The sequence below is a fragment of the Oryzias latipes genome, chromosome 14, assembly GCF_002234675.1.
Source record: "Oryzias latipes chromosome 14, ASM223467v1".
NCBI lineage: Eukaryota > Metazoa > Chordata > Actinopteri > Beloniformes > Adrianichthyidae > Oryzias > Oryzias latipes.
This window is the reverse complement of record NC_019872.2, coordinates 1,140,772-1,163,054: the sequence shown is the minus strand read 5'-3', so window position 1 is coordinate 1,163,054 and position 22,283 is coordinate 1,140,772. Positions and strand designations below refer to the sequence as shown.

At 43.4% G+C, this 22,283-nt stretch overlaps 1 protein-coding gene across 3 annotated transcripts in view; it reads right to left on the bottom strand.

The window, feature by feature from the left end:
• Positions 1-22,283, bottom strand: part of robo4 (roundabout guidance receptor 4) — a 55,447-nt gene that overhangs the window by 18,146 nt on the left and 15,018 nt on the right. For all 3 annotated transcript variants that reach the window (XM_023962267.1, XM_023962266.1, XM_023962268.1), the window contains exons 7-18: positions 14,448-14,563; positions 14,134-14,365; positions 13,909-14,030; positions 13,164-13,335; positions 12,868-13,065; positions 12,696-12,738; positions 10,353-10,465; positions 7,210-7,533; positions 7,024-7,113; positions 6,781-6,907; positions 639-857; positions 207-553 (exon numbers count right to left, since the gene is read on the bottom strand). In XM_023962267.1, coding sequence (XP_023818035.1) covers positions 207-553; positions 639-857; positions 6,781-6,907; positions 7,024-7,113; positions 7,210-7,533; positions 10,353-10,465; positions 12,696-12,738; positions 12,868-13,065; positions 13,164-13,335; positions 13,909-14,030; positions 14,134-14,365; positions 14,448-14,563 — 2,103 coding nt within the window. The remainder of the gene's footprint in view (positions 1-206; positions 554-638; positions 858-6,780; positions 6,908-7,023; positions 7,114-7,209; positions 7,534-10,352; positions 10,466-12,695; positions 12,739-12,867; positions 13,066-13,163; positions 13,336-13,908; positions 14,031-14,133; positions 14,366-14,447; positions 14,564-22,283) is intronic.

The following is a 22,283-nucleotide window of genomic DNA, read 5'->3' as shown; positions in this document are numbered from 1 at the left end:
ACATGCTGGAATAGGAGAGAAGAGCGGCACATTGGAAAACCAAACTCAGGATATTGCTGAAATGACTATTTGACTAGAGTGAGTGAATCACACAGACATTCTACATGTTGTCTGTTGCACAGCTAGGCAGTGATTGTTTCACAAACATGCTGGTTACAAATCCATTTCCAAAGGTGGATGTTAGGGAACATTGTTCTTCCCTGTACCTGTCAGTGAAGCTCCGCTCATGCTCTCTGCTGCCACTGCCAGCATGTGGGCGAAGGTGGCGCTGTCTGCGGTGTAGCAGCTGTCCACTGAGCTGATGAGGCTGGTGCGGGCGCTGTCCAGGTTGCCGTCCATGACTGAGCTCCAGGTGTTCCACAGGGAGCCGTCCCAGTCACTGTAGCAGGACGACGGCGAGCTCTGAAGGCGGGCGTGACGCAGAGCGATGGGTAAAAACTCCAGCTTGTTTGTGGCGCTCTCATGCAGTAGAGAGGAGCAGACTGGCCCACAGATGCTGCCCAGGGCAGAGGACGGGTACTGAGTCATGGCAGGACGCTGCTCTGGCAGAACACTGCCCACAGAGGCGGATAGATTAACCAGGACAGAATTAACAGAACAGCACATGCAACGGCCCAGGCTGCATTCAACACCCTTACCTCCTCCTTTCTGGTTTAGGACTGAGTTCCAGATACACAGTGTCCTCCTGTGAAGTCAGAGTCCCACCTGTGTCATTGTCCAGTGACATGGAGCATGACTGGTGGCAGAGGGAGGGGCAGCTGCTGGTTGGTCCTGCTGGTTGGTACAGGAGGCCTGATGCAGGAGGGACTGACTGGATGGAGCCAACATCTTCTGTCAGCTTAGTGGAATGACTGGAACTGTCAAAAGTAAAAGACACAGCTGCATTAGCAGTAAAGAGTTTGATGACACAGCTTTTTTATTGAATATTTTACCTTTATGTGTATTTGTATTTGTGTATCAGCTTTGGATACTGTTTTCTACTTCTACTTAATTTTAATGAAATGTAGGCTGCTTTTGTTTTTTAGGAAAACATCGAGTGAAATTAAGAAGTTTTTTTCTAAGGGGTGTAACAATGATGTTCTGATACATCTGTCTGAGGCAAGTTATGAATCAAATTGACTTAAACCAATAAATTTCCACTGTCTGTTGCACAGATGTGTGAAATTTGTTCTCTGCATTTGAGCTGCAGACAAGCTGCACTCAGGAGGCAGCAGTGTTAAGGGTCTTGCCCTGGGTGATGTTAATTGCTTGCCATTGAAATGGTAATTGCTGCATTATTTCCAGGAATCGAACCCTGGATTCCTGCGTGGCAGCCTTCCACCTTACCACCCAAGCTAGCCAGCCGGTTCCTGACATTGTTTCATTGTATAAGCTGCTGGAGCCTATCCTGGCCACTTGTGGGTGAAGGCAGTGGACACCCTGGACTGGTTGCCAGTCTGTGGCAGGGCCACAATCACACCTCCATTCCAATCACACTCACACCTAGGGACAATTTAGAGTTGCCAATTGACCTGTGAAGCATGTTTTTGGACAGTGGGAGGAAGACAGAGACCCCGGAGAAAACCCACACATGCACGGGTAGCACATGCAAACTCCACACAGAAAGGCCCCCCGTTGGTGTTCTGAACCAGGGGCCTTCTTGCTGTGAGGCAAGGGCGCTAACCACTGTGCCACTGTGCAGCCTTGTTTCAAAATAAAATAAAAATTGATTATATTGATACAGGAAAATACCTTATAGATTGACACGTGGTAGTTTTACTTTACCATACGGTAAAAACAACCAAGTTCATCACTTCAGACAACACACGTGATGTCAGACAGATCAGCCCATCATTCAATGTGTGGAAACACTTTGAATTTAGCAAAGACATGTGACCATACAGTGAGCTATAACTTATTCCCAATAAGTTGTGCATTATCAGAAATTAACCTAAACTGTCCAAAGTGGAGGAGGCTGCCTTCATGAAGTGCATTCAATTTTGATAATGGACACATCGAAAGGCATTATCCTGATTTTATCATGGTCACTTATAAAAGAAATGTGTATTCAACCAATTTGTAATACTTCTGTCTAGTTGACTTTTTAGATTTGCATCACATTTTCACAAAGAGTGAATAAATGCGATACTTGGTGCAGCGCGTTGTCATGGCCTCGACTGCAGAGGCAAAGGAACGCAATCTATATGCTGATGATCACGATGTTCAATTCAATTCAATTTTATTTGTATAGCCCAAAATCACAACAACAGTCGTCTCGATGGGCTTCGAAGTAAAACATGAAATCAAAAGGATCACGAATACAAAGAGTTCAATAGGAAAATACTAAAATGAACTAACAAACTGACTAAGCTATACTGGCATCCCTGCCCTTAGACCCCCCTTCGCGGTAAGGAAAAACTCCCAAAAAAACCGGATTCCGGAAAAAACGAAGAAACCTCAGGGGTGCCCACATGAAGGAGGGATCCTCCCCCAGGACGGACAGGCGATTTACCAGAAATCTTAGAGAAGAATTAACTTATCTAAATCTACAACTACATATATAAAAGTCCAGCAGACGAGCTTCATCCAGCCGTGGTTGGGGGGACAGTCAAAGGCGCGAGTCGAGCCGGAGACAGGAACCACAGCCAGGTGTAGGAGCAGGAGCAGAGACGAGGTACTCGGTCAGGTACAGAGCAGAGACGAGCCAGAGATGAGCCAGAGGCAGGATCCACAGCCAGGTGTAGGAGCGGGAGCAAAGGCGAGGTAAACGGTCAGGAACTGGAGCACGGATGAGCCAACTGGAGTCTGGAAGCACTCCCACTCCCCAGGAGGGGAGAGGAAAAGAGGAACAATACATGAATCGCACTGCACCAAACAGAGGCATGGAGAACTAAATGATAAATTATGATCAAGAATAGAGGAGAGAGGAAGGGTAGAAGTAAAAAAGGAAAGAGGACAGAACCCCAGTGCACCATAGTTACCCCAGCCTCAACTTCTAGCAGCCTTTTAAAAGAAATAGTTATTATTAAGTTTAATTTAAACAAATTAACATTAAGTTGAATAATCTCTGAATACTAACTAGTCTGACAATAAGCCTGTCCAAAGAGGAATGTTTTCAGTCTAGCTTTGAATGTAGAAACTGTGTCGGCCTCTCTTACATGAGCTGGGAGTTTATTCCATAAAACAGGGGCTTGGTGGCTAAACGCTCTACCTCCAACCGTACTTTTACTAATTCTAGGAACCACAAGCAGTCCTGCATTTTGCGAGCGAAGTGTTCTGATTGGTTGGTAAGGGACTATGAGGTCCTTAATATAGGACGGGGCCATTCCATGTAAGGCCTTATAGGTTAACAGGAGGATCTTGAACTTGATTCTAGAATCAACTGGGAGCCAATGGAGCGAAACTAACACAGGAGTGATGTGATCTCTTCTGCTAGTTCCAGCTAACAATCTAGCAGCTGCGTTCTGAACAAGCTGGAGACTTCTTAAGGAACTCTTAGGACACGCTGCTAACAAGGAGTTACAGTAATCCAGCCTCGACGTAACAAATGCATGGATGAGTTTTTCAGCATCACTCTTAGAAAGTATATTTCTGATCTTAGCAATATTTCGCAGGTGAAAAAAGGCAGTTCTACATGCCTGAGATATGTGAGCCTTAAATGATAAATCCTGGTCAAGTAAAACCCCAAGGTTTCTAACTGTGGAATTGGGGGCTATACTTATACCATCCAGGGAGACTATCTGAGCAGACAGAGCATCTCTGAGGTTTTTAGGACCAAGTATAATGACCTCAGTTTTTTCTGGGCTTAAGAGGAGGTCATTAATTGTCATCCAGGTCTTGATGTCACTGATGCAGGCGTTCAGTTTCTCTATCTGGTCATTCTGGTCAGGCTTCATGGATAAATACAACTGCGTATCGTCGGCATAACAATGAAAATTAATGCTGTGTTTCCTGATTATGTTTCCTAGGGGTAACATATAAAGCGTAAACAGGATCGGTCCCAAGACTGAGCCCTGTGGGACTCCATAGTTGACTCGAGTGCACTGAGAGGAATGACCATTTACATTAACGAACTGATACCTATCAGACAGATAGGATTTAAACCACTGGAGAGCAGATCCTCTGATCCCTATGTCCTGCTCTAATCTATGGAGTAAAATACCGTGGTCGATAGTGTCAAAGGCAGCACTGAGGTCCAACAGGACCAGAATAGAAAGTAGTCCCTTTTCTTAGGCCAATAACAAGTCATTAGAGACTCTAACTAGTGCAGTTTCCGTACTGTGGTGAGGTCTAAACCCCGACTGAAAGTCTTCAAAGTGGCTGTTGTCCTGTAGGTGGCAGTAAAGCTGCTTAACTACAACTATGTGTTAAATAAAGCATCAGTTCTAAAGTCTAAGTTGTTCATTCTTCCTCATGTCTTATTTCCCCCTGGATTCTTTTGTCTCTTTCTAATCTGCTGCATTGGATTCTACAAAATGATCAAATGAACCAAACGGGAGGAAACTATAAAATCATTCGTCTTTTCTAGTGGCTTGCAGTTGTGATAAACTGTAGAATAGGTTATGAAAACTTATGTCTCTTCTCTAACTTGTGTAAAACATGTTAAATATTGGAATGTAGGCCAGCACAGTGACAGTTTTTTTTAGGCGTGCATTATCACTGTGGAATATGTAAGGGAAGTATGCATTATCACTTTTTAACCCTTGTGCTATCTTAGATGACCCCCCCTTCCATTGACATGTTCTCCCTACCATGACAAAGGTGGATAAAGGTGGAAAGATTTCATGTAATCCATGGACACCAGTGAAGATCACAAATCATTGAAGAAAAAAGGTTCAGAGCACTGTCTAGTGCAGGGGTCGGGAACCTATGGCTCGCGAGCCATATATGGCTCCTTTGATGGTCACATGTGGCTCGCAGACAAATCTTTAATTATACTTTTTTTTTTCTTTTTTTCATTAGACCAGTCCTTCTCGGGCGCGATGCGATGCCAGAGGCGCGCAGTAGTAGCGGTGCTTGGAGAGAAAACTATCAGTTTACTGTTATCTATTATTTCACAGAGTTTGTACCACCCGGAAACCTGTGAATTGCCGTGCCTAAAACTGCGCGCTCTCACGGGAGTGCGGAGACGGGATGTGTGAGGAAGAAACCAGAGGGTGGGGGTGGGGGGTGGAGTTGTGGGCACAGGCAGCAGGTGAATCGCGCAGGGATTGTAATAACGTAAAACCTGCTACCCGTCACTCACTGCAGCGTGGGTGTGTGGGTTTGGCTCCAGGTCTGCATGTGAGCAGTCTTTCTCACATCTACAGAACATTCAGACCAACCTACGATCACGTTTAAAGTCTCAACGCCTCATTTATCAGCAACAGCATAACAATGTTATTAAAAAGAATCCACAGACTTATTGTACTTTAAAAATGTTGAAATTAAATCAAATGCACACATTCACTTGTATATTTAGTTTTAAACATATCGTTGCTTACTGACGTGGACTGGGTGGCTGTTGGGCCGCGTTAAAAGTTCTGATCTGATTGGCCCTCAGTTCTGTCGCTCAGCCTGTTGTTAGGTAGTTTGGACCAATGGGGTTCAGCTATGGGCCGAATAAGGGAAATGGGAGGGCTGGAGAGGGGAGCAGGTGAATATAAAGTTGGGAGAAGCGCTCTCGTCTCGTGTCGACAGGAGAGATTCAGGAGTTGCTGAATTAATTTTACGGCGTTTGTTGTGGTCTACAGTAACCAGAATAAAGAACCTTAAAAGAGGTTAAGTCTCCGTGCCTCAGTGTGGGAAAGGGACGCTACATTATTGTATGGCTCTTTTGAAATTACATTTCAAAATATGTGGCGTTTATGGCTCTCTTGGCCAAAAAGGTTCCCGACCCCTGGTCTAGTGGGTCTAGATGACCCAACTCCCAATGTTAAAGTGCCTAGGACAGCACAAGAGTTACCGCACGCCGTGGAAGCCTGAACCGTTGGATGTGAAGTGCGTTAAAAAGTGATACTCCATACATCATCGGCCATTAACCTTATACCATGGTCACTTACAAAAGAAATAAATAGTAACCAGTTTTTAGTCCTTAATTCTTGTTTTTTTTCCAATTTTCTCACAAAAAGCGGACTATTTGTTGATATAAAGCAATATATATATATGCTGATCTTTCAGATGGGTTGAATAAAGCATCAGTTCAGAGAGAAAGTTCATCTCTTACCGCTTGTTTTTGTCCAGATGATGAAGATAAAGGTTATTTTAAAGAAGCCGGCGCAGTGATACAAAACATTTAAGCTAGGTGACAGGAACTTCTTTTTTATCATGTGGTACATTACTTTTTAATGCACACCCTGCAGCCAATCAGAAACGAGTATTCACCCAGACCATGGTATAACACTTTTTAATGTTCCCTTTGGATTCTATGGATGTGGAAAAACAACAGTGGTGAACTTTAGGAAACTAACATGTGAATGGATTTGACATTTATTCTAGTTTACTTGTTTATTTCATTTCCACTTGATGATCTGGAAGAAATCCAGGAATCTGGAAAACTTCACTGTTCAGTATCAGGAATTTCTGTCTGAGTCTCAGTGCTGGAAGTTTGGACAAAGATGATCTGGATCCATTATAGGTCAGTGAATGGGATCATTCAGAACCAAAGTTGATTAGGATTCGGATTAGCAACCACAGATTATGATATGAATCGGATCTTTATACCCCTATTTTTTCATGATGGGAGTTGGGATGGGATAACTTCAAAACCTGAGGAACATTTTGAAAGGGCAGTTTGATCTACGCCCCTCATGGCTGCCTCACCCTTCATCTGAAGAGAGGCTGCGTTTGTCTGACGCGTCCTCCGCTGGTGGAGGGGGCAGCACGTCCAGGAGGTGCAGTGATGCAGAACAATGCAGCAGACGAGAGCTGCCGTCACCTTTACAACAGTCTGCATGGAAGCAGGAGAGACCAGGGGAAAATATGGATTTTAATTCAAGTTACAAAGTCCTGGTTTTGAAAGAAGAAAGGTGAGTGCATGTCCCAACAGAACATGGGGAGCGGTACCGGGCACTGGTGTGTGGCTGAGTCGTTGCTTGTAGAAACACGCCTGACTTCTGGATGACAGCACAGGAACACTGTTCACTGCATGCAGCTCTAAGGGGGGAAATAAAACCATTTGCTTGTGTTTTCACTGAATGAAGGGCTTCAAGCAGAAGACTAAAGCATCAGACAAGCCTCAATATAAGTCACCTTGCTTGTTGTGTTTCTTCTCCCAGCATTCCCTCAGCACACCCATCTTTGGCTGAGGGCGGATGACTTGTTTCCACGGCAGAGACTCCCGACTGCTGGCAGACGGGGAGCTGGAGGGGCACTGAGGAAATATCTGAATGGTCTCTTGTCCTTGTTGAGCAGGCAGACCATGAGGCATTTTAGGAGAGCGCCTGGGACTGTTGAAGGTCTGAAGGGTGCTCCCTGTGAGGTCAACATAAAAGGTCCTATAGACACCACAGCTGTCTGTCACCATGGGAACCGAACAGTCCAGGCTGCTGCTGTGCTTGGATGAATCCGGGAGACCTGATTTGACACGAACAAAAAACCAAACCCCCTTGGTTTGATCACTAATGACCATTGATGAAAGCTTTTTAGTAACAAACAGCCAAGCTGAAGAAATGACCAGACCTGAGTGTTAGTTCTCACTTAAAGCCAACTCAGTTGCACTGAGTGGCACAAAGACTCAAACGTTTATGGAAACTGATTCTTTTTTGGACTGCGGTAACATTCTTCTGTCTGCTCTTCCAATGGGATTGTTCCAAAAGCTCAGCATATTCTGAACACAGCTGCCTGAGACTGGACCAGAACTAGAAGGACTGACCCTTTGCCCCCTGCTCCTCCATTCTTATGCTACGTTCACACCAAACATGATTTGCACATTAAATTCATGTCAGCCGCTTCTCCTTTGCCGCACAGCAGATTTAGCCTCATGGCTACAAAGAACAGTGTCTGTGTGTTTCACATTATGATTTTTAGATATCAAGTTGAGTTTTTTCAAAGAGCTCTATAAAAACATGGTCTGAGTTCATGAGATCATTCAGAGATTCTCCCGGTACAATGAAGTTTACTCCTGCTGCGTCTGAATGATGGCCGCTTCAGCTGTGTGTCTGTGTCCCAGTTTAAAGGCTTAATGTCCCGCGCTCGTTCCACAGGGGAAAAGTAAAAACAAGAACAAAATCAGAGACTTTTATTATTATTGTCTCAATGAAAATAATCACAAAGTTCAGGAGGCTGCCTCCCTAAGCCACGCCGGCTTTCTGTCCGGCTGCCAGCTCGCCCCCCCTGGGGCGGACCCCAGGCGCAGCAGGCGAGCTCGCTCCAGCCCCATGGGTCCTGAGAAAGACAAGTGACCCGAGCGCCGCGCTGCTGTTGACCGATGCGTCCATTGCTCAAATAGCGCCGCAGGACCTCAGATCGCCTCTGTACCATTGACTTAACCTTAAAACTGGCCACTTCTGCCGCGCGAGTCGCGCCTGGTGTGAACGCAGCTTCACACCGCCTGCTAGTTAGGTGAGAGTTTGAGCTTTAATCCAGTTGTGTTGGGCCAACAACCTCAGGTCAGAATCAAACAGTGCTGTGGTGTGTGAGCGTTTGTGTATTTGTGTTTCATGCTGCGTCTTTGTAAAGTACTTCAAATACTAGAGTATGAACGGTGCTTTTCCCATGAAAGCTGTCTGGCCTTTAATATTAGATTGACGAAACCTTAGAAAAAAGAAACTTTAAAAAAGGATGGCTTACTTTGATGGCTGACTCTGGGACTATAAATGTTCTTGTGGCTGTTTTAGAGCACATGTTTGTGCACAAAGAAGCCAACTATTTTGTTAGTTGGTAAATTGTAACATCTGTCCAGGGAAAACAGATGACAAATATGGCTACGTTTGGCTCATTGCGGTGATGCTTTAAATGGGCTCTGTCCCTGAGAAATACATCCAGTTAACTTCCAAAGGCAACAATAAAACACAGATGATTTGTGATGCCGCTACCTTCTGTTGGATGCAAAAGTCTGTCTGATGTTTAGCATTAAAACCAAAATGATTATCAGTGGGGAAAACTAAAAGAATTCAAGTTTCAAGTACAAAAATTCTGAGTGATGTTGATTTCAATGAGCACAACCATTTATTTAAATAGAAATCAGGTTTATTTTTTCATTTATCAGTGATTTACTATTTGCAGAAAACAAAAAGGATTTATGATACGGAGGCTGATGATTCAAAGAGAAATCAGAACATAGTAAAAAGTTCTCATCATTTCAATCCATCCTCAAATGTTCATCTCCTGTTGTTTTCTGCATTTTGGGACCGAATTTGTTGGAATAATGTATATAGGTTATCTCATATTTGCTTATTTTATGCATCACCTAGCTATATATAAATATATATATATATAGGTGATTTAATCATGTTTGCAGAAGTGTCTGTGTGTGTCCAAATCTGTTTCACAGGAAGGTTGGAGGTGACACACTTGGGAGAAATGAATCGAAGGACGCTCTGTGTTAGTTTATCTGTGAGAAATGGATTTGCAGGTCCAGAGATGATTTGAGACGACTGTGGAAGGACGGACATGTTGTAATAAATGCTTTCTGATAGCGCTGCAGCTGTGTTTTTATCTGTTTCCCCTCCTTAGAGCTCAGTGCATGTGTAACTTAGGGACAACCCAAATCAACTTATTAAAAGAGGAGGCAGCAGAATTTGCGCCAGAGTGGAGAGAGATTGTTAACTGGGTAGATCTCTGTCTGCTCTCCTCGTAAAGGTACCTTTGTCTGTTGGTCTTTCTTTCCTTTTTGAATTGTTATCATGTTGCAGGTTGTTTTAACCCAACAGAATTTCACTACAAAATGAACCAGATAGCCGTCAATAGTCTGTCTGTGATGGAATAAACGGTTTTCCAATAGGCGTCTGTCTCTAATAAATGCTGACCCGGCTGCCAAATTTTTGGATCATTAAGGCAGATATACAATACAATATCAATATATATATATATACAATATCGACATCAATCTTAGCAAAAGTTCGGGTGTTGTTTGCTTTCATGGTAGAATCACAGACACACTGCTGAGGCCGACTCTAGGATGACGTCATGAAATGGGCGGCACCCACAAGGAGAGAAAGGCGGAGCCTCTGAGATCAAGCCGTCTTACTTCCAGGTAGGAAAAGAGTTCACACAAATAAGTCATATTTCATAAACAATTTGTTCTTTTGTATGCCAAAAATCATATGTATAGATTTGGATATAGATATGGATATGGAATAGAAAAGCAGGATATAGGCCCTTTAACAAGTTCCAAGAACGGTGATCATGTTGTTTTGGCACCCAATCCTCCCTTATATAGAGTGGATACTCACTGGTGCTCCGGATTCCGGGGTGTTTCTGACCCTGAGCCCATAAATCCTGATACTTGTGCTTGAAGGCAGGTCTCCAGCTTCCAGATATCCATGAAGAATCTGGAGCTGCCATCCTAGAGATGAATCACAACACTGTAGATTGCTAAAACGTAAAAGAAACTGAATATTTGAGTGTATGACCTAATGCATGAACATCGTTTGTCTATAAATGTTTAACTTTTATGATTACATCCATCAGACTTAATGACTGGCAAAAGATCATTTCATTCAGAATAATTTGTTGTGATTTAGCTGTATAGGTTTTTAGAAAGGTCCCACAAGTATTAAAAGAGATGTTTGGACCTGTCGTCTTGCCTGGATGTTTTATGTGGTGTGTGCACATTTGTTTGAGTTTTAGTTCCTGTAGAGCAGTGTTTTTCAACCAGTGTGCCGCGGCACACTAGTGTGCCGTGGGAGATGGTCAAGTGTGCCGTGGGAAATTGCCCTCATTAACTGAAAAATTAAACATTTAACATCTCCAGGATTTCAGCTCTCTGTTCATCCAAACAGGCCCTGATAAAACACTGAGGAGTTAGGAATATAAAAGATCGTAAAATACATTTTCTTTGCGTTTATTTTATTTTATTAAAGACATTTTGATAAGAATGACTGTACAGTACCGCGATTAAGCTGCACCTTCGGCTGTATTTTGGAAAAGTCCCGCCCCTTTAACTGTCTCCACCAATCATTCTTGGGGAGCTTAATCACATGTCATCGGTCTGACCAATCAGAAGTGGTTAAAGTCTTCACTTCCTTGTCCCGATTTAGCTCGTAAAGTCGCTCAGTTCTAACAAAAATACCAGCTAAAGCTCGTCTTTATCGGTGTAGCTTTCCACAGAATCTGGTATCAGACCGTGGAACAAGTGAACAAAACAAGGAAGCTCAGAGACGCAATCTCCGCCGGCCGTTTAATGCACTACATCTCCCATGATGCATTGGGTTGTGAGAGTGACAGCGCTCAAGGAGATCTGTTGTTAAACGTCTTGAAACAACGAACACACATCAAACTGTTTTTACATCTTCTAACTTAACTTTTATTGCATCTTTTAGAAAAAAACAGCTGCAGTTTCCAGCTTTTTCTGCAACAATTATCTCAAAAATGCATGTGAGATTGTGGAGGGACTGTAGATCAATACAGACTATGAGTTTGTCCGTTTTTTTTTGTTTTGTTTTTTTTTTTAATTTTTGGATCCTGGTGTGCCGCGGGATTTTTTTAAGGTTAAAGTGTGCCGTGGCTCAGAAAAGGTTGAAAAACACTGCTGTAGAGGTCCAGCTCCCCCACTGCTGCTGACTCCGCCCCCTGCTGATTGAGGCTCCAGGAATCGCCCGGCTGGGAGGGAAGTTTCAAAAACCTCTGCTGCAGTGGCGGTTGAATTCCCGAGAAGAGTTTGTTCTTCAGCCTGCCTCTTCTACAGTGTTGCCAGATTGGGAGGTTTTCTGCCCGCTTGGGCAGCTTTGGTTCTAAATTTGCGGGTAAAAAGACTTTGGGCGTTTTGGGTTTTAGGGTTGGTTCGGCGGTTTTTATTTTATATTCAAAATATAGTAGGGGACTAAGTAAAGCTGGGTGGCTGTTGGAGTTCCGCTAATTTTCTATGTACTGGAAGTCCGTGAACGCAGCAGGCAGAGCTGCTTAATAGACCCGGGCTCTGTCATGTAACCTGTTGTTGGGGGTTTGCCGTCCCGCCCCGCCTGTCCAAAATTAGTCCAGCAGGGGGGGAAAAACAAAACAGCTGTGTATTGTTGATTCTCCTGATCCCGTTATTCTATTTATATATGGAGGGGCAGGGTACGTAGGAGAGCCCCCCCGTTTTTTTGCTGGGTCTGGCTGTTTTCAGATGGAAAACTGTGACACTATCTGGCAGCACTGCTCTACTGTCTGCCTGGCCTCAGCCTGTCAAAGCCTCTGGCTTTCCTCTCCTTAGTTTTATTCTGGATTTGTCCTTTTTGTTCAATTGAACCTTGTGGTTTTTCTTTGCTTTTTGAGTAGTTGTTGTGTTTTAGAGACTGCATGTCTGGGGATAGGTATCTTGCTTTAAACCTTAGAGTTTATGAAGTGATTTCATCGTTAAGCCAGCCTTTAGTGTTTGGTTTTTATGTTGTGACACCTGCAGCCCTAATAAACGGCTGTGTGGCTACCGGAACTCCGCCCAGCTGTTATTTTTCCTTTACGTTACCTACTTTCTCCCTCCTCCCTAAAGAGGGACGTTTGTTAAAGTTATTACAGCTCTGGAGCAAATGGTGTTACCATATCAAACTTTTTCATATTACTGCACATGGCAGCTGGTCCAGCCTTCCCCTTTGTACCTGTGCTTGATGATGAGGTCTTCACTGGTCAGCCTGCAATCACCTGAAGAACAGAAAAACTTGAACATTTAGCTTTTTCATAGATCAGAATCTCACTTTCTAAATGAGTTTCATTCTTCAGATTTGATCAACACCCTAGTTTAACAATTATTTTGGCTGTTTGCACACACACCCTTAGTTTTGCCGGGTCCAGGGAACAGCTTGCCAGCGTGGCTGTGGCGTCTGAAAAGGAAGATGGCGGTGACCACAAGGCTGCAGCACAGGAAGGCACTGAGAAAACCAATCACCACTGGATTGTAGAGCAGATCCATGACATGAAACAGGTCTCGGCTTTGCTTGTCTGACTCGTTCAGGCTGCGTGTCTTTGGGTCTGAGTAATAACAGAGAACAGTTAATGAAATCTTGTCTCATGGTGTTTCTAAAACGCACAGCCCAGGTGTGGGCAGAGATTACAGCCAATCGGCTCACAGATCAGTAATTCCTGAGGGTCACTGAGCATTCCCACTCCAGCTCCATTGACTGCTGCCATGGTGATCCAGTACTGTTTCCCTGCTTTCAGATTTGAGACATTCAGGCTCATTTGGCTGCTGTCCACGGTCCAGTTTTGATATAGCTTTTCTTCAGACTCCACACACCACACCTGGAGAAGCATTTATGGCATTTTAATGAGTTTTCTAAGAAAACATGCTTTCCAGGCTTTTATTAATTTGAATAACTAGACACTTGAGCTGGACATCTATGGGGCTTAAACATGAAAAAACATCAGCAGGATTTTGATGGATCTTGACTTTCCAAAGTCCCTGTAGATTTTTTGCATTACCATGTTCCATCAATAATACACATTTATAGTCAAATAATAATCCCCCATTGTCATACTATGGAGAATATGTCATTGAAGATTTAAAGATATGCTCTTAACATGATCTCTCAGTAAGAAAAAGAGAAAGGCAATAATGCCACCCGTTGTGAGAAATGGGCAGTGATGCACAAACCCTAGAAGTGAACTGTAATTCAAATCAATCTAAAAAAGGAGTGAACAACATCTTATTTCCCAGCTTGGGGTGACTTGAACTTTCATTCAACAATTGTAGAATGAATGTGAGGTCGATGTGACTGGAAAACACCAATGACTGTGGTGGAAGTCATGAATGGAGACATCTTGGCCTCAGTTGTTTTGGGGTCTGGTTTTAGCAGTCAGGAGTGCTTTCATTACCTGGTATCCCTGTATGATGCCGTTGTGGCTTTCAGGAGGTGGAGGCTCCCAGCTCAACCTGATGGTGTTGTTCTGTTCATGGTTCACTGTCATGGACACCGCCAACGGGGGTGCACTGGGGACTGAGCAATAAGAATTCCAATAAACTCACTGGCATTGTTGTTAAACAGTTATTGTTATATAAGGAAAATACATGTTTGGTCCTGTAACTCTTCAACTTCTCACCTTTCTCTGGGACTCTGAGGTCCTGTGTGTTGCTTTCTCTTCCGTACAAGTTGCTTCCATAGGGGCGAACTTTAAATTCATACTTATATCCCCTTTTCAAGGGGCCTACATGAGTCTGGAATTTGGGCACGCTGACTTTTTTAGCTGCCCAGTCCGATCTGGCAGGCAGAACAGAGCGATAGAGCACCTCAAAGCCATCCAGGTAGTGTGGCTGGGATGGGATGTGCTGGGGCTGGGTGGAAGCAAAGCAAAAGAAGATCAGACACCTGCTGTTTTTCAGTACAGAATTTCACTGGAGCTTCGATGCATCATACCGCCCAGCGAACTAAAGATATGTTGGACCCTGTGGCCATGATGGTGATGTTCTCCAGAGTCACCCGCAGAGCTGACAGTTCTTTGTGGAAGTCTCTTTGCTCAGTGCTCGCAGACTCTAGAAACACAAATACTTCATTCATTTTTGAAACCAGTGAAAAAACAATATGCTTCTAACTGTAAAACTGTAAAAACTAAACCTCTGTTTTTTTTATCCCAAATTCAATTTTTGATTTTGATCCATCTTTTTTTGCACTCCTTTTAATCCTTTAAAAAAATGACAATGATGGAATATATTTAACAAAAGCTATTTTATTTTAATATCTCCTTTTGAAATTGGCTTTAACACAGAAGACAACTAAATACAAACTGTAAAAATGGTTTTAGAGCAATGTACCAGGAGTTTTGTGAGCTACCGCTACCTTGAGAATGTCATACATAGAAACACTAGAACACATTCTGCAGAGCATTTTTGGTAGCAACAAACTGACTTTGAAGAAAATTAAGTCATTCATAAATGGTATGAAGATGTATTTAATGTCATCTAACAGTACACTCAAATTAAAACCTGTGGAGAAAAAAAGGACAGATTTAGAGGAGGCAGATTGACAGAAAAAAAACTTTCTTCCTAATTCTGCTTCCAGTTGATACATTTTTATATAAATCAAAATAAAGTTTTAGGTTCTTGTTTCATTGACAGATTCATTCTCACAAGGGGGGCTTTTTTTCCAACTCACCACTGGCTTTGTAGTGTTGCAAAGGCACTACTAATAAAGTTGCATACAAGGTGGATTCACGTCTTTTATTATATCTATAAACCACCATTTATGCCCTATCAATTAATGTCATTATATTTATCAGCCACATCTTAATGTGCAGTCCATGAAAATATTTCAAACAGGATCGCGGTTTAATGTCTCTGGATGGAACAGCTCACTAGCATAGCACAAGCAACATAGCATCCTAGCACCATACCATCCTAGCACCATACCATCCTAGCATCATAGCACCATAGCAACCAAGCATCCTTGCATCATAGCATCATAGCACAATAGCATCCTTGCATCATAGCATCCTAGCATCATAGTACAATAGCATCCTAGCAACATAGCACCATAGCAACCTAGCATCATAGGACCATAGCATTCTAGCATCCTAGCAGCATAGCATCCTAGCATCATAGCATCCTAGCACCATAGCATCCTAGCATCATAGCATCCTAGATTAATAGCACCATACCATCCTAGCATCCTAGCACCATGGCATCCTAGCATCACAACATCCTAGAATCATAGCACCATACCATCCTAGCACCATAGCATCCTAGCATCATAGCATCATAGCACCATAGCAACCTAGCATCCTAGCATAATAGGACCATAGCATTCTAGCATCCTAGCATCCTAGCACCATAGCATCATAGCATCCTATCACCATAGCATCCTAGTTTCATAGCATCCTAGCACCATAGCATCCTAGCACCATAGCATCCTAGGATTATAGCACCATACAATCTTAGCATCCTAACACCATAGCATCCCAGCATCATAGCACCATAGCAACCTAGCACCATAGCAACCTAGCATCCTAGCATCATAGCACCATAGCATCCTGGCATCATAGGACCATAGCATTCTAGCAACCTAGCATCATAGCACCATAGCATCCTGGCATCATAGTACCATAGCATTTTAGCATCCTAGCATTCTAGCACCATAGCATCCTAGCATCATAGCACCATAGCATCCTAGCATCATAGCACCATAGCAACCTAGCATCCTAGCATCATAGCATCCTAGCATCATAGGACCATAGCATTCTAGCATCCTAGCACCATAGCATCCTAGCATCATACCATCCTAGCACCATAGCATCCTAGCATCATAGCACCATAGCATCCCAGCATCATAGAACCATAGCAACCTAGCATCATAGCATCATAGCACCATAGCATCCTGGCATCATAGGACCATAGCATTTTAGCATCCTAGCATCCTAGCACGATAGTATCCTAGCATCATAGCATCCTAGCACCATAGCATCCTAGCATCATAGCACCATAGCAACCAAGCATCCTAGCATCATAGCATCCTAGCATCATAGGACCATAGCATTCTAGCAACTTAGCACCATAGCATCCTCGCACCATAGCATCCTAGCATCATAGCATCCTAGCACCATAGCATCCTAGCATCCTAGCATCATAGTAGAGCCCTGCGCGGGACTATTTTCTTTATCCCGCTCCCGCCCGCGCCCGCTGAATTTTTGACCAATCCCGCCCGCTCCCGCAACGTATGCGTTACACTCCCGCCCGCTCCCGCAATATGTTTGTCCACTCCCGCCCGCACCCGCAAAACTCATAGAATTTAGTCCCGCACAGTAATAGAGATGCATTGATTTTGTATCGTCTCCCGTCCCGCAGGAAAAAAACACGTATTTTTATTGATATTATTAAAGAGATTCATGTCCCTCCTCCAGCCTCATCTTTTCATGCATTCCTCTTGTGTAATGTGCAACTTAATTATTAAATATATTTTCACAAATCCCGTTCGGTTAAAAGTGTGCGTGTGTGCGCGCGCAGACAGACGGCCTGAAGCGCGCTCTTAGTAAGAGGCGGGGCGGGGCGCACCCCCAACAACAGGTTAGATGTCAGAGGCCATTGGGCGTCTCTACCTGATGCCTTCACGGAGCTTCAGTACATAAGAATCCAACAGCCGCTCAGCCTAACGTAGTCCGCTAAAATATATTCATGAGATATTCATGCCAGCACTGATCCCGCGGGGGTTTTTTTTTGCCGCCCGCTCCCGCCCGCAGCACAATTCAAACCGCCCAATCCCGCGAGATTTGGGTTGGGTCCCGCGGGACCCGGCGGGACCCGATCCCAATGCAGCCCTCTACATCATAGCACCATAGCATCCTAGCATCATAGGACCATAGCATTCTAGCATCCTAGCATCCTAGCACCATAGCATCACAGCATCCGAGCACCATAGCAACCTAGCATCCTAGTATCATAGCATCCTAGCACCATAGCATCCTAGCATCCTAGCACCATAGCATCCTAGCATCATAGCATCCTAGATTCATAGCACCATACCATCCTAGCATCCTAGCACCATAGCATCCTAGCATCATAACATCCTAGCACCATACCATCCTAGCATCATAGCACCATAGAATCCTAGCATCATAGCATCCTAGCACCATAGCATCCTAGCATCATAACATCCTAGCATCATAGCACCATAGCAACCTAGCATCCTAGCATCATAGCACCATAGCATCCTAGCATCATAGGACCATAGCATTCTAGCATCCTAGCATCCTAGCACCATAGCATCACAGCATCCGAGCACCATAGCAACCTACCATCCTAGTATCATAGCATCCTAGCACCATAGCATCCTAGCATCCTAGCACCATAGCATCCTAGCATCCTAGATTCATAGCACAATACCATCCTAGCATCCTAGCACCATAGCATCCTAGCATCATAACATCCTAGAATCATAGCACCATACCATCCTAGCACCATAGTATCCTAGCATCATAGCATCACAGCACCATAGCAACCTAGCATCCTAGCATCATAGGACCATAGCATTCTAGCATCCTAGCATCCTAGCACCATAGCATCCTAGCATCATAGCATCCTAGCATCATAGGACCATAGCATTCTAGCATCCTAGCACCATAGCATCCTAGCATCATACCATCATAGCACCATAGCATCCTAGCATCATAGCACCATAGCATCCTAGCATCATAGCACCATAGCAACCTAGCATCATAGCATCATAGCACCATAGCATCCTGGCATCATAGGACCATAGCATTCTAGCATCCTAGCATCCCAGCACCATAGTATCCTAGCATCATAGCATCCTAGCACCATAGCATCCTAGCATCATAGCACCATAGCAACCAAGCATCCTAGAATCATAGCATCCTAGCATCATATGACCATAGCATTCTAGCATCCTAGCACCATAGCATCCTAGCACCATAGCATCCTAGCATCATAGCATCCTAGCACCATAGCATCCTAGCATCATAGCATCCTAGCACCATAGCATCCTAGCATCCTAGCATCATAGCTTCATTGCCTGGCAACACCACTGTCTCCAGATCAACACTTTTTATTAAACGTTCTGGTTGCTGATGGAAGTCCAGCAGCTTTATCCTCCAATTGTGTCTAGATCGTGTTAAAAATCGACACATTTCCAGCTGCTTCATATCAGCCCAAACTGAACGCTACACCGAGGTGGCACTGGGCATTCTCATGTCACGTGCACAGTGTGCACAGTCGTGCGCCTTGCGAGAAATGGGAAGCCCAAGAAAGCAGAGAGCTAGGAAAACAAAATCTCGATTTTCCCTAAAATAAATCTTCTAAAACAAATTTGAATTTATCAATAAAATTGATTTATACCTCAGCCCTAAAAGATAGATCGACATTTACTGAATATAGATCACATACACTAGATCTATGCCACAGAGGCATAGAGCAGCTGCACTGCAATTCTATTTAAGGCAAAAAAAACGTAAATATTGAGAAAAGCAATTCCTAGACATGCCCCCAAAAAAAACAATGTCGGAGGAATCAGAGGACATGAAGAGTTGCTTGATTTCGTACTTGAGGAAGATTGAGCCAGTAAGATCCAACATGGACAATATCTGAACACGGTCTAAGAGGTGAAGCAGGTCCGGGCTTTGCATGAGCAGACTGTCAACAGGATTGATATAATCGAAACACGAAGAGCAGAACTCCAGGATTAACGACTTTATTATCACCGGATTGAAAATCAAACCCCGGTCATATGTCCACGCAGTGACTGCCGGGAATCTGACGAGCAGGAGACGATCTCTGTGGAGAAACAGGTGGAGGAGTTCCTAAAGTCCAAAGGAATTTCTCTGGACACAAACAATGTGGAGATCTGCAGACCGCTTCCCAGGAGGAGAGAGACCGACAAACCAGCAATCCTCTTAAAGTTTTTCAATCGGAAACACAAAGCAGCTTCATTGAAGCAAGGAAGAAATCTGAAGGGAACCAACGTTTTCATGAATGACAACCTCACTAAAAGGAAATGCCGACATCGCCACAAGGGCACATTATTTGAAAAAGCTGGGAAAAATTCAGAGCACTTGGGTGAGAGACTGCAAGATTTACGTGAAATGAAGCGGCTCCCTGAGCAGTCCAAGGTTCTTATCAGAAGCCTGAAGGAGCTGGAGACGTTTTCAGCCACTGCAGTCTAAACAAGCGATAAGTGAAGATGCTGGTCTTACGAGGTGAGGAGACGAACTATACTATCCCTGGCTTCTTAAAAAAACAACACTTTTTCTTCAACAGTCACCTGCACAACTCTCAGAGAGATCTGAATGGTGAGCAAACCGACCTTAAAATATTCAGTGATGATGAGAACAACCTTCAAGACATCGACCCTGATCAATTCTTTTCCACTGTTAATATAGACTGCAAATACTACAGCATAGATGACTTTAAAAACTCTGTTAACCCAGAAGGAAGGCTGTCAATCATTCACTTTAACAGCAAAAGCATGTATACCAATTTTGAAGACATCAAGGACTATTTACAGAATATGGAGCATTCCTTTGATAACCTTGGTTCAGCCGCGACAAGGACACTGACTTTGAATTGGAAAACAATGAACTTAACTATGTGGACAGAGTAAACAAAAAATGTGGAGGAGTCGCAATATATGTGAAAAAAATTCAAAGTTTACAGTAATTGATAAATTGTCAGTTGCAGTGTATGGAATACTGGAATGTCTTACAATTGACATATGTAAGGATACAGGGAAAAATGTCATTATAATGATATTAAATTTTCTGTTAATTACATTAGGTCACCAGGGTCAAGCTTAGAAGGATGGAAAAGATGTTTACCTCTGAAAATAACAATATATTATACATCTAGGGTTGCACACCCTTCCAAACTCCTCAACCAGACGTGCCAAGTTCTCTTCTGAGTCAGCCACTAGTGCAGTATCATCTGCAAACAGCAGCTGATTCACACTCCATTCGCTGCCGTCAGTATTTATCATGCTAACACCCGTACCCTACACCCTTTCATTCACCTCTTTTACCACACCATCCATATACACGTTAAACAACCACGGAGACATCACCCATCCCTGACGCAGGCCAACCCTCACAGGAAACCACTCACTCATGCTATTTCCCACTCTCACACACGCTCTACTGTTTCTATAAAAACTCTTTACACCTTCCAACAACCTACCATCAATACCATACATACTCAACACAACCCACAACGCCTCTCTATCAATCCTATCATACGCCTTCTCTAAATCCATGAATGCCCAAAACACCTCCCTCCCCTTAGCCAAAAACTTTTCACACACCTGTCTCACAACAAACACCTGATCCACACCCCCTCTACCTCTCCTGAAACCACACTGCTCTTCACCAATCATACACTCAGTTCCCTCCACTACCCTATTAATCAGCACTCTCCCATACACTTTGCCTACAACACTCAGCAGACTAATACCCCTAAAACTACCACATTCATACTTATCACCCTTACCCTTGTACAGGGGAACCACACACGCACTCATCCAATCAAGCGGCACCTGCCCATTTGCAAAACACACATTCAACAATCTCACTAACCACTCAATCATGATCGCTCCACCACACTTCAGGCATTCCACAGCACACCCATCCACACCTGCAGCTTTTCCTACTTTCAACTTTCCCACAGCTTGCTCAACTTCCTCTCCCCTGATCAACGATTCATTCAACTCTCCCAAAACATTCAGTCTACTTTCCCTTCCATCCATCCCAATCACAGCATCCCGATCTTCCTCCAAATTCAGCAGCCTCTCGAAATACTCTGCCCATCTTTTTCTTACTGCATTCCCCTCATTCAACATCCTTCCATCTTCTGTTTTTACTTTCTCCTCCCTCCCTGACACTCCCTATATATACGGACGGATATATAAATAAACGAACTGAAATAACACGGTACAGTAAGAAGTGTACGTCAATAATCTACTGAATGAAAATAAAAACAGCGTAAAGCGAGTTTGGGAAATATTAAATAACATCATTAAAAATGGGACAAACAAGCGAACATATTCAGATTACTTTACAGACAGAAAAGGTCAAAGCTAGAACATCAATGAAGCAGCAAACTGCCTCACTAATCAAAAATGCTCTGGACAAAAAGAAATATGCAGCTGGAATTGTTATTGACTTAACCCTTGTGCTATCTTAGATGACCCCCCCCTTACATTGACATGTTCCCCCTACCATGACAAAGGTGGATAAAGGTGGAAAGATTTCATGTAATCCATGGACACCAGTGAAGATCACAAATCATTGAAGAAAAAAGGTTCAGAGCACTGTCTAGTGGGTCTAGATGACCCAACTCCCAATGGTAAAGTGCCTAGGATAGCACAAGGGTTAAAAAAAAGAAGCATTTGACTGTCAATCATGACATCCTACTTGACAAACTGGAAGTGTATGGGATAAGAGGAATAGCGCTAACTTGGGTCAAAGCTATCTAACGGGAAGAAAACAATTTGTCAAGATTGGTGAATTTACATCAGAAACCATAGTTGTGGTATCCCACAAGGATCAATTCTGGGCCAGCTACTATTGAATATTTTTTTAAATGATATATTCAACATTCAAAGCTGTTAAAACTCATATTATTTGCTGATGACACAAATATATTCTATTCTACAAACAATCAAAGGGAACGTATCAATGTGGTAAACGTAGAGTTAACCAAAATTAAATCATGGATGGATTACAACAAATTATCTTTGAACCTAGATAAAACCAAAGTG